Source organism: Syngnathoides biaculeatus, chromosome 9 (assembly GCF_019802595.1).
Source record: "Syngnathoides biaculeatus isolate LvHL_M chromosome 9, ASM1980259v1, whole genome shotgun sequence".
Classification (NCBI taxonomy): domain Eukaryota; kingdom Metazoa; phylum Chordata; class Actinopteri; order Syngnathiformes; family Syngnathidae; genus Syngnathoides; species Syngnathoides biaculeatus.
In genome coordinates, this window is record NC_084648.1 from 7026668 (window position 1) to 7039892 (window position 13225).

The window sequence follows — 13225 nt, forward strand, 5'->3', positions numbered from 1 at the left end:
AGCAGTTTTCTTTGACAAACCACCAGCGTCATGGATTAGTCCCCCCCCCCCACCCCCTTTTTTCTGTACAAGTGAAGGAAGGATGCGCCAAGATTAGCCTGTTTAGGAAACTACAAAGGGTCCCCATGAACTAATGCTGTAATTATGTGTCGGTACTTATTGCTGTCCTGGGCTGAAAAAAATCCCCACTTAAATACACTCAGTAGTAATTTTAGGCTTGTTTTGTGATGACACATTAATATTCAGCAAGATTTTGCCCCGCCCACATTTCGGTCGAGGTCCCGTGTGGTCCTGGTGACGTCAGGAGCGAAAGGCAAGCACATTTGCGCTTTGAAGTATTGCAGTACACTTTTTGCTGCGTAATTATCCCGATATTGCAACCTTTCATTTGTTTTCGACAATAACAAGGGGAAATTGTGACGTTAGATATATTTGAGAAGGCTTGTTGTGTTAAAATCAATCGCTTGAGTGCTTTGTAGGAGAAGGAAGTGGTGAAATTCCCCCCATAAACAAGTCAGCTCATTGTCTTATTTATTGAATCCCTAAAACCTTAGAAAAATAATTTGGGTGGGCGACATGACTGGTAATAAATTGGCGGTATTTTTTTTTGTTTTGTTTAATTTGTGCATATTAAATTACCTCTTGGACAAAAAGTAATTTTGGGGTGCTGTTGTGTTCATGTGACAGAGCAACAGTATATTTAAGGGCTAATAACTCAAAGGTGGTTGGTATATCTTTTTTTTTAATTTCATGAAAAAAATTGAAGTTGGGAGAATCCGCCTGACAGTGACGAAATATAAAATGAGTAAATACTGTACTGGCACTCTATAGAACCTTCCTTTCTCCACAGCACCTAAGCAGTAAATTTGGTCTTTATAGTGCTCCGAAAAATACTGATATTGTTGGAAATGGCATTTACATTAGGAAAAAAAAATGCTACATGAGAACTTATTAAAAATAAAGGGCATTTTGACACTGTCGGTCATTTAAATGTATACCGTGTAAGAGCTGTCAGTCATGGGGTACGTGTGTATTGGCATGTTTGTGCAGGTACTGCGACACATTTTTTTAAATAATTTCTGTTTCCAAGTGTCACCATGAACTTGATGATGAACGTCTCCTGAAAGTTGTTGATGTCCATAATTTACCACAAGATGGCAGACAGATCAAGGCACACGCTTGTATGGAGAGGGCCATGTACTCTAATGTTAGAGGACGTCGACAAGTGTATTTTATACTGATAACGAGTTCACACAGCTGGAGCCATTAAAAGAGGTAAAGAGCGGAGGAGAGGGGAACCTGAAAGCCAGAAATCTTGTTTGGAGGGGACCAAATACTCATTTGTTTAGCATCATTTACTAAGAAATTATTTAAAAATCACATTGTGATTTTCTGGATTTTTCTTTTTGCCTTTCATCGGTGAGGTATACCTACAGTTAAAATTACAGTCCTCATCTTTTTAAGCAGTAAAGCTTTCACAACTGATGGCTGACTTCATACTTTTTTTTTTTTTTGCCTCAGTGTATATCCAATTTAGAATTTTAATCAAAATGTCCACTCATAGCAAACAACAACAACATTAATCCAAATCATTTTTTTTGTCTCCTTGTAGGATTTACTTTATTTTTCCTGAAAACCCCAAACTGTTTTAAACCGCAGCCTTAATTTAGATTAACTTCCACAAATAAATACATAGCTATGCATTCTTAATTATTCCCGTTTTATATTTCAGTCATTCACGATTTGTTTTTATTGTTTTGACCATTTTTTTAAATCTATACTTTGTTACTTTTGTAAATTGTTCAAAGCATGTTATGGGAATTTTTTCATCCATTTTTTTTCTCTAGCATATTTTGTCCGCTTTTATTTACTAATTTGATGTTTGCTATATACTGTTTTCTTTTTTTGTACACTAAACTCAAGTGACTGTGGTGCAGGAGTCCACATTACCACTTGGAGGCGCTAACGTTGTAGGATGTGTCCACGTCTTGTTTGACAACTCAAAAAAAAAAAAAAAAGTGGACGAACTCAAGTCAACATTTGAAGTACCTAACAACCCCCCCCAAAAAAAAAAAAAAAAAGCACAAAGCGTCGTCAATATTTAACCAGGCGGTTCAGACATTAACTTAGGAGATCACCGTCCAAATATATCGACAAGAACAAGTGCAGCATTAGTAGTAACAAGGAGTACCGAAGCAGCTGGTGTCATGTTGAGTTACGGGGCCCGGAGAATCTCGTCACGCTTGCTAACAACTGTGCGTCTCGGTCGCGGAGGATCCGGGCCGCGCGGGGCCCGCTGCCTTAGCTCGGCCGGCGTACGGCTTGACCTCAGCGGCGTGTACCCTCCCATTGTGACCCCATTCAACGAGCGGGAGGACGTGGACTACGACAAACTGGAGCACAACTTGCACAAGTACGCAAAGATTCCCTTTAAAGGTCAGAAATCGTCACGATAAAACACATTCAGCGAATTACACGTTAAAGCCACGGCGCCGCGTCACTTCCGGTACAAGCGGAAGTTCAACGCTGACTTTGAAGAGAGACATTGGGTTTCATGAATGACCGCGTATGTATTTCTTTCGGCTTGTCCCGTTAGGGGTCGCCACAGCGCGTCATCTTCGACGAACGCTCATAAAAAGGTGAAATAATAGAGGCAAGTAAATTGAGTTTACATTGCCACATTTTTCGCATTTTATTGTCTTTTATTGAACTGCATCTATTGAAATACACCTTGAGAGGAAAAGGTGTACATCCCTGCTTTTTAGATGCTAAAAAAAAGGCGTTCTTAAAAATGAATCATTATTATTATTCTTTTTTTAAAACGACTTTCATGTTTTTTTAGTCTTCACACGTTTCACCAGATGCTCCTTCCCTCTGGAATGACTTTCCTGTTGGTCTTCTTCACTTTCACTTGTCACTTTTTTCAACCTTATCATTTGCCATGTCTGATTTAGTTTCTTTTTCATTTTCAAGTTTTTAATCTTTCTCATTCTTATACATTTTCCTGACATTGTTTCCTGACATTGTTTCCCTTTTTCCTAAGCAATTCAATATTATTTTTTTGCTTCTTAAACCACGTTCATGTTCTTTTTTCTATACCATTTCTATTTTGTTCCTATTCATGTTTGTTTCATTACACACACACACACACACACACACACACACACACACACACACACACACACACACACACACACACACACACACACTATTTTATATATATATATATATATATTTACAATTTTCACATGGTGTCTTTTTACAAATTTAAAGTTATAGTTGTACAGTAGCTTTTTATCTCAGTTTTATTTTTTTGTAGTCTTTCTAAGGTGTATGAGTGACTTTGAGGGCAGTCTATCATGCTGTGGGTGTGTTGTGTTTTTGTAGGACTGGTGGTGCAGGGCTCCAATGGCGAGTACCCTTACCTGACGGAGGAGGAGCGCGTGGAGGTGGTGAAGAGGGTCCGACGCTTGATGCCCGCTAACAAGCTGCTCATCGCCGGATCCGGCTGCGAGTGTGCGTCACCGTCTCTGTTTTTGTCAGTGGTAAAAAATAACCAAGCACAAAGATGAGGATTGTACTTAAGTAGATTTTTCAAGTACTATGATACCTTGACATGCCATTTTATTGAGACGAGCCACCGCTCAGCCGCTTTTTATTTTGCGTTGACTTGCAAGCAAACAGTTGGTATACGAGCTGTTTGTAGCGGCTGTTAACTTAATATGTCTTGTATCCGATTAATCAGTAATCAATTGATTTAGCTAGTCTTATGTTTTTTTTTGTTGCAATAAATCTTTATAATTGATAGAATAATCCATTCTAAAAATATATTTGACCAAGACAGCCCTAGTAAATATTAAGTTTTTCTTTTGTGTTTAAGCACATTTCAGTGTGTACTTTTGTACTTTCTCTAAAGTACAGGAGTCTCAGTGAAGGAGTACTTCTATTTTGACCATCTATTTTGTACTTCTATTTTTATTATCATTACTTATAGTGCAGTACATGAGTACCGGTAGTGGCCGTACTTTACGTGTGTTCTTTTGTTGTTTAGCCACTCGAGCCACGATGGAACTGACGGCCAAGATGTCAGCGGCCGGCGCTGACGCCGTCCTGGTTGTGACGCCGTGCTTCTACAAAGGCAAGATGGACTCTCAGGCCCTGCTCCAGCACTTCATTAAGGTTAAACACTAATTGTTATTTTCTATCCTGTGTTTTGTGTGCGAAAATTTTGCCCTACAAGTTCTGGCACTCCACTGCGAGATAGTGTCAAACAAAGTGTGAAAGTACAGCTAATTGTTGTTGAGGTAGGAAGGAAGGAATCCCATGACGTGTGTTTCACCAAACCACCTAATTTATAGACAACAACTGACTTAAAGCTAATACTGTAACGGGAAATGCCACAGACAAGCTAACAAAACCTGCATTAGGATTAATTAAACCTTGTCACAGCTGATCTTTCAACATTAATGGAACAGCAACACTTTTCACAAAAAAGAAATAACTAAATAACAGTACTTGGGCATATATTAATGCTTTGTATAATAGTATAAGTGCAGCTTAGTTGCAGTGGTTTTCTTCGTGTTTCAGTTACAATTAATCTATTCTATTTTTAATGAAATCAATACAAAAATGTTGAATTTCCATCTAATTTTCTACTTAACCATTTTTTTCAATTTTATTGTTTGGTGTAAATTCAATTATTTTAAAAATAAATTACCGAATGTCAATGAACAGTAATGATGTATTGACTGACTAATTGACTGTCTAACTAAGCAACTAACTGACTAAATAACTGACCGATGACACGTAATATTAAATATTTTGATAATATTCTTATTTTATCATTTAGGTGAACCAATTACCCAACAGAATAGATTTTAATAAGATAAATGTGCATGTCAATTTATTAGTTTATTAGTACCCATTTTTAATTTAAAGAGATAATAAATTAAGAATACTCTGTTCTCGAACGTCCCTGTTCTCGAACAAATGAGTTTTCGAACGAAAATCTGGAGATTTTTTTGCCTGTTTTTGAACAAAAATCCGGTACTCAAACGCCCTGAAAAAAACCCGGAAATAACATAATGCGCGCGGCCCGACCAGCTGACCCACCCACGACACGATTTGTTATTGTGAATTCAAATGCCCCTTGAAAAAAAACGGAAATAACACAAACACGCCTGGCACAACCAGCTGACCTACCCACGACGTTATTTGGTGTAAGGCAGCCTCTGTACGCAGACGTGTCCCGGTAGTGACTGTTTTTTCTTCCTATTGAGGACTTTTAACCCCCAATCATGGCTCCAAAGAAGGCAAGTGGAACTGCTGGTGCTGCAAAATCCTTTTTTTGTTGTGCGGAAAACTGTCTGTTGACTTTAAGAAAGAATTACTGGTGTGCGCGTTTCTTGTCACGTCCCATCGGAACGAGAGTAGGACCCAAATGCAGGACTCGGAAGATGCCAGGTAGTTCAAGGAGAAACGTTTATTATATGCAGAGGTAGGGGATCGAGCAGGCAGTCCGGTGCAGCAGCGGTAGTTGGGACGTCGGGCGAAGAGAGCAGGTGAGCGGACAGGCAGGAGTCGGTACACGGGAGAACAATCAACGCAGGCAGAAGTATCAAAGGAGTCAGGCTTACAAGGGTGGTCGGAGAACGGACGAAGGTCGGTACACACAGGTTCGATCAGGGATACCGGAGCACACGAACGGGACATGAAGATCAACGAACTGGCGCCGGCCAGTCGTCATCGTGGTCATATAAATCCACAGCGTAATCAGGCTGCATGAGGCGGCAGGTGTGCACCTCCCAATCAGCGCACCTGCGCGGGCACCCGCACAGCTCGTGCTGGAGCGGCAGGATCATGACATTTCTAAGCTATCGAAGGAGTGTGGCGTGGCGAAATCGACGACCATTAACCATTCTGAAACGCAAGGACGCCCTTAAAGCAAGTGATGTTGGTAAAGGAGCAACGGTGTTGAGCAAGCAGAGGCCACAGATCTTGGAGGAAGTTGAAAAGTTGCTTTTAATTTTCACAAATGAACAACAGTTAGCTGGGGATTGTTTCAAAGATTTTGTCAACCTGAATTCCGAGTTAATGTTTTTGTATGTTACTTTTTGTAAAAAAAAAAATATATATATATATATATATATATTATATATATATATATACTTGCTTCCCCCCCCCTTTATTGCTTGTTTAAAGTTATTCTGCACTTTTGTTGATTAAAAAAAAAAAACGGATAGTGGTCTAAAACTGAGGTTGCACTGTATAATTTAACAATACAATACAAAAGAAGAAAATTATGTCAACAAATACTGACAATATAAATGCTGTGTTCTTTGCACCCCCTGATTGACTTCATCCCTATGTTCCCAGGTGGCGGACAATAGCGCGGTTCCGGTGATCCTATACAGCGTCGCGGCCAACACGGGCCTGGAGCTGCCGCTGGACGCAGTTGTGCGTCTGTCCGAACATCCAAACATCGCAGGACTCAAGGACAGCGACGGAGACGTAAGGAGTGCTTTAAAAAAAAATAAAATAAAAAACGTGCATTAAATTGTATGAAAATGTGTGGGAAGGAGAGAGGAAGTGTGGGAGAGTGTGTAAATTGGAGAGTAAGAGAGTAAAAGGGGTTCCATGCGAGTGATGATGAGTGAATGAGTGAGACTTCAGATACGTGAGCCTCCAACACGAAACATGGATACATTCTCTAAAAATGAAATAAAAATGCTTATTATTATTAAAAGGTGTATAGATTGTGGTAATTGGGTAGCATTTGGTGCAGGTAGTTGTGATCACCATTATTGGCAGGCACCCATGAATTTTCAATTCAAAATGTAGAATATTTCCTTATAAAAATGAATCAGGTGAAACAACATTTTCTGGTGAAACCAGTAATAAAGTCGTTTTACCTTGTTTTGCGCACAGCAGTTGCCGATTCGTATTGTTTACGTCTTGCCGTTGTCTGACTTGTCTCATGGAGATTTTCCCGTACCTTCTCAATAAAAACGTTTTTCTTTCGAGGCATTCAGGAAAGAAATTCACATTAACTATAACTCTGAGGTGAGCTTTACATATTTTTCTGGTGGTTGATATATTTTTTTTTTTAAATCATTAATGCTGTAGCTTAAAACACGGCAATCCGGTCGGTTTCCCACTGGAGTGTCACATATGTGATTATGATGTGATATCAAACACAAAAGCTGTGTGCTAAGGCTAATGATATCATAATCGTTAGCTTAAAGATAATGTAAACATTTACAGCATTACGCAATGAGCTCACAGCTGTTGATGCTAATATTAGGTGATAGCTGGCTAAACCGAGATAATCCCTCTTTGTCAGAAGTCAAATCAGCCACAACGCGCTTTCCTTTCAGATGCATGTCCAGCACTGACATCACTGCTTCCATCAAAGTTGTTGTTGCACAGGTTTTTCATTACGTTTTTCTTGACTATTTTGGGTGAAATACTCAAGTTTTGAGTTCCGTTCCTAAGGCCAGTTAGCTGTCGTTTTTCCCCAGTACGTCACGTGGCTAACCCGGGAGATGTGGCGCAGTCAACAAGCAAGCATGTTCAGGATTAGTGTGAGGATCCAAGCACTTCTGAGAGAAAGACAAAGCTTAAAACAAACAAACAAACAAACCCAACAACATTGACTAGTAAATAAATTGTCGACAATTTTGATTGTCCACGTAGTCGTTAATAGTCTACTAATCTTGGCAGGGCTCACGGTCAGCTCTTAGCATGCAGTGCACACACACACGTCGGTCTTATTTTATACACAAACATCTGTGTCATGTTGTTAAGGGAAGAAGTTTAACAAATCAGAAGTAAAAAGTTAAAAATAGCAAAAAAGAAGAAAGTCAAAAGATGGCGCGAGCGGGCAGTTTGCCCTCGCCAGGCAGCAGGTCAGCCAACGCGTCGTGGCGCGTTTGAGGCTGCGGGGGAAAAACAAACTCTCGCAGTGTGGGAAGTGTCTGACTGGATTTGCGATTTGGGAGGAAGACAACGGCGCTCGACCCCGTGCCCCTTCGCCTACGCTGTAGCCGTCGCCGTCTCGCTCGTAGGCGGGAACAGGCGCAGCAAAAGGTGAAAGGTCGCCAGACAGGTTCCGGGAAGAAATTTTCCTTCTCTCAAAAAGTCCAATGACAAATCCTGCAACTCAAATCACATTTTCCCAAAGTGCTGGCGAGAGGCGAGCTTTTCACATTACTCACGTTGTCAGTTCGTTAGTTGGTCAATCGCTTTGACCAACAGTTTGATTAGCCAGTTTGTTAATTCGTTTTAGTCAATGACACAGTTAGTTGCATAGTTAGTCATCAATTAGTCAGTCATTGAGTCAGTCAGTCAATTCACGAGTTTGCTGCATTTTTAGACAAGTTGGTCAGTTGGTCGGTTAGTAAGTTATTGGGTTCATAAGTTGTTTTGTCTGATAATCCGTCAATTCGCTAATTGACTTAGCTAACTGATCATTTTCTTTCAGTAAGTTAGTTTGTTTAGGCTGTTTAGGTAGTCAATTTGTTTTTTTTGTTTTAGTCAGTTAACCACTACTAGTTGTTTTGTCAGTTCGCCAACTACCTCATCATTTAGTTAACCAGTCAGATATTTTGTTAGAAATTCAGTCAGTCTGCTCGTCATTGTGTTACTTAGTCAGTCATTCAGTCATTTAGTCTGGATCAGTCACTCATTTAGTGATTTAGTCAGTGATTTAAATGAACAAATCTCTCACTCAGTGAATTAATTAGTTAGTTGTTGAGTTAATCAGATAGCCCACAGGTGTCAAACTCATGGCCCGGGGGCCAGATCTGGCCTGTCAGATGATTTTATGTGGCCCGCAAAGGCAACTCATACGTGTCAACCTCCATGATTCTTCATGATTCTGGACCAAAATTTCAAATTGCCATCTCATTAATTGTAAGGATTTTTGTGTTAACGAACAACAATAGTTGAAAAACACATTCCCCTTGATTTCTGAATTCAAACCTAGTTCATAAATTCCATGTGGAAATATGATGAGGCGGTCAAAGATTCGTCAAAGAGCGACCATTGATATGATGCCTGACTGACCGTCACTGGCTAGAAATACACACTGGGGAGGGTGCTCGTATTCCCTTCGAAGTCCTTTGAACCCCTCTCTTCTATTGGGCTGAAGACAATTGGGGGGGGGGGGCACAGGCAGCTCATTAAATATTCATGAGCAACCTTTAATGTCCATTCGCACCTCTTGGGAATCATTTCGTGTGATCCCAGATGTCCAATGGAAGACGTTTGTTCACACTTTTGTCTTGCGGTCCCCTCTGCTGACCAAATCATGACTGTGATCCAACAGGTCGGATAAAAGTGCATTTTCAGATATTCAAAATCTCTCCTTCACGTTTTTTCTTTTGGCGGGGGGGGGGGGGGTGTTATAGTTCACTGGAATCGTGGGACAAATGAGGCGCAGTGACCCTCCAGAGCCAGCAAATAAAAAAGGAACTTGTGTCTGCCATCTTGGTTAGAAGTGGCCATTTTGTCAATCCCAGCCCCGCCTATGTGGAGTTTGCATGTTCTCTCCGTGCCTGCGTGGGTTTCCTCCAGGCATTGCGGTTTCCTTCCACATCCCAAAACATGAATTGGACACTCTAAATTGCACCAAATTGTGATTGTGAGTGTGGCTGTTCGTCTCTATGTGCCCTGCAATTGACCCCTCCGTACAGGGCACTTAACCACGCCCCCTGAAGTGACGTCACGCCACATGCGCTGACGTAAGACAAACAGTAAAAATGGCAAATACAATACAATACATTCTGAACTGAAACAGACTCCATGCTTTTGATTTCATTCAATCATTCACACGTAGCAATGTTATGCTAGCGGAGAACGTCTCATTCATTTATACGAGACGTGGATTAAAAATCAAATTTAGGGCATATCTTCGTGCAAACACAGTCTGGTTAAGATTCTGGCCGCGAGCCAGCAAGAAATCAATACGTTTGTGCAGTCCGATCGTCGCTAAATATCGCTCAACAAAGAATAAGTGTGTCAATCGTTCACACGTAGCAGTGTTATGCTAGCGATGAACGTCTCATTCATTTATACGAGACGTGGATTAAAAATCAAATTTAGGGCATATCTTCGTGCAAACACAGTCTGGTTAAGCTTCGGCTGCGAGCCAGCAAGAAATCAATACGTTTGTGCAGTCCGATCATCGCTAAATATCGCTCAACAAAGAATAAGTGTGTCAATCGTTCACACGTAGCAGTGTTATGCTAGCGATGAACGTCTCATTCTTTTATACGAGACGTGGATTAAAAATCAAATTTAGGGCATATCTTCGTGCAAACACAGTCTGGTTAAGCTTCGGTCGCGAGCCAGCAAGAAATCAATACGTTTGTGCAGTCCGATCATCGCTAAATTTCGCTCAACAAAGAATAAGTGTGTCAATCGTTCACACACAGCAGTGTTATGCTAGCGAAGAACTTCGAATTCATTTATACGAGACATGTATTGAAAATCAAATATAGGGCATACCTTCGTGCAAACATATGTGTTCCGGTTGATTTTAGATGGATTTAGTTGATGATGCGGTCTTCCACAAAGTTTGATCCATCAAAGACATTTTTCGTACTGGGTCTTCGGTTTTGGAAAGGGTACGAATCGAACTCCACCAACTAGCCTATCAGGATACCTGTCGTCACTATTACAAAGTCCGTGACTACACCTCTTAACCATATTTTTTGTTAAATAACCCAAATACGCGATAAAATGCTAACTAAACCTATACTGGACCATTCAATGTTGTCAGAGAAAATGGCGGGAGCAAAAACGGGCTTTGGTCTATGCAGATCTCTGGCCTCTGATTGGTCAGTGACGCGGATTGCGCAATATCCACGGAGGGGTCAATTGGCTGGCAACCAGTTCAAGGTGTACCCCGCTTCCTGCCCATTGACAGCTGCGATAGGACCTAGAACTCCCGGCAACCCTCGTGAGGATAAGTGGCTAAGAAAATGGATGGATGTATATATGTGTGTGTGTGTGTGTGTGTGTGTGTGAGATTGAAAAAAAATAATCCAAATAAAAAAAATACCTAATCATGTAAATAATAACGAAAAATAGGAAGCAGTCATTTTGTATTTTCTGCGCAGATCACCAGGATCGGCCTAATGGTCCACAAAACCAAAGATCAGGACTTCCAGGTTTTGGCAGGCTCAGCTGGTTTCCTCATGGCCGCCTACTGTGTTGGTGAGTTGCTAAATGTTAACGTAGCAGCCGGGCGCACGTAGCTAGCTTTGTTATCTTTGCTGACTTGATAGTGGCGCCACGGAGAGTACCTTGGCCTCTTGTCGGCATGTAGCGTGAGCAAGCATAAACATCTCGTTAGCTTCATGAGCTTTGCTGGCTAAGCTTTGTAATGCCTGCTGCTGTTGATAGGAACTGGGCCTAGTTAGAATGTTAGATTTTAGCCTTTCTTTAAGAATGCTTTAAGTTGAAAGTGTTGTGACTGGTCATGATTGTTCATGTTTCAGGTGCAGTGGGCGGAGTCTGCGCACTGGCTAACGTTCTGGGTGAGTCGCTGTGCGACCTGGAGCATTTGTGCAAGTCGGGCCACTGGGACCAAGCCCGAGAGCTGCAGCAGCGACTCATTGAACCGAACGCCGCTGTAAGGGCGCACTGCTACACACCATCATGTCACCCAAATGGTTTATTGATTGACGTGTTGCTAGGCAGAGGTTGGGGACATAAGTCACATGACTCGAGTTGGTAATTACATGAGTTGGAACTTGTTCAGCTAAAACTTACAAAAGACTTGACTTTGACTTCAATGACATAACTTGAGAAATCTTGCCTGTTTTTTACGACACCCCTGTCTTGTCCGCCATTTTGGCTCCAGCATCATAGTGTTTCTGCTTAGCTCATGCATATTGCTTATCTGTGTTTGTGCGCGGGGACGATATTTGGCTTTTTTGGCCACCTTTTTAAACATCATGGCCCAAAAAAAGAAAGCTATGGTCGAGCTGAAATAAAAGCAATGACCATGAAAACGAACCCTAATATCATTAAAAAAAAAAAAAATCGCACAAAGGATTAACACCGACGGAGATGACTTGGCCTTCAGTCGGCCGATCGGCGCGATTTGAATTTTAAAAGTCTGAAATTTAGGCGCACCTTTCACCCCTATGAGGGATTCAGTGATCATGATGCAACTTTTTTTGTGAATTAAAAAAAAAACGACGCAATGTTCTTTGATCGTTGCCGAGATGGAAAGATCACTTACGTTATGGATCGAGGCTCAGAATCGACGTAGGCATAATATGAGCCTAATGTTCATTAAGGGAAAAGGCAAGGTGTATTTTCCTAACTTTAAAAGAGCAGAAAAGGGAAGGACGTTGAGGAGGAATTTACCACTAGCAAGGCCTACCTGCACTTGCTTCCTTCCTTAGCGATAGCTAATCCCAGCCTCCCTTCATTTTTCGCCATCCCAGCCTCTCTTCCCTAATGGTAAGTGAAGGATCTTATATTTTTTATTTTAATGTATTTTAGTTTTTTTTTTTTTTTTTTTTTTTATATATGAAGCACCAACACCCATCCATTTCTGAGTTGTTTATCCTCACGAAGGTCACGGGAATGCTGAAGCCAATCCCAGTGGTCATCATAAATTTTGACTTTAATGGTGAAATCTGACTTAAATCCAAATTCGAGTTAAGCCGCCACTGTAGGAATGGATCTCAGTCGTAGACCGAGGACTCCCCGTATATGTTGTGACTGCGTTAGATTGGATGACTTGACTTTGGAGTTTGAACTAGCTAACGTATTTGAAATTTAGCTGGCATCCAACTTGGCTGGCTTGATTTTTTTTTTTTTTTGCACCAATAACTCAGTTATCGTTCCAAACTTGAAGTTCAAGTCTTGATACTTCTGACTTGCGTCCATGTGTGTTGCTAGGTAACCAGGAAGCTGGGTGTGCCAGCCCTCAAGCAGGCCATGGATTGGTTTGGCTTCCACGGTGGCGTCTGCCGTTCGCCTCTCCGGCCACTCGACCATGAACAGATGCAACAACTCCGACGAGACTTCGCCTCTAATGGATGGCTCTGAATGGAAATGTTTGTGTTCATTGAATTAAAAAAAAGCGCATCAATAAACCCACGTTACTCCAAAATGTTTGTGAATGGCAACATTTTAACAGGATTTCAGAGACTGAAGGAGCGACAGAGGCATTTTTTTGTGAATCCTTGGAATTCAAAAGAAA

General features: G+C 41.1%; 2 protein-coding genes across 3 annotated transcripts in view; one reads left to right on the top strand and one right to left on the bottom strand.

Annotated features, from left to right (window-relative positions):
- Window positions 1-2327, bottom strand: part of LOC133506295 (metal transporter CNNM1-like) — an 18630-nt gene extending 16303 nt beyond the window's left edge. For both annotated transcript variants that reach the window (XM_061830295.1, XM_061830294.1), the window contains exon 1: window positions 2192-2327. The gene's annotated coding sequence lies outside the window, so the exon portion shown is untranslated. The remainder of the gene's footprint in view (window positions 1-2191) is intronic.
- hoga1 (4-hydroxy-2-oxoglutarate aldolase 1) lies at window positions 2048-13155 on the top strand. The gene is made up of 7 exons (XM_061830296.1): window positions 2048-2436; window positions 3388-3516; window positions 4052-4179; window positions 6376-6510; window positions 11124-11220; window positions 11505-11638; window positions 12922-13155. Exons 1-7 carry the CDS (start codon window positions 2208-2210, stop codon window positions 13069-13071), a joined length of 1002 nt encoding a protein of 333 aa, XP_061686280.1. The 5' UTR covers window positions 2048-2207; the 3' UTR covers window positions 13072-13155.
- Window positions 13156-13225: the final 70 nt, after the last annotated feature.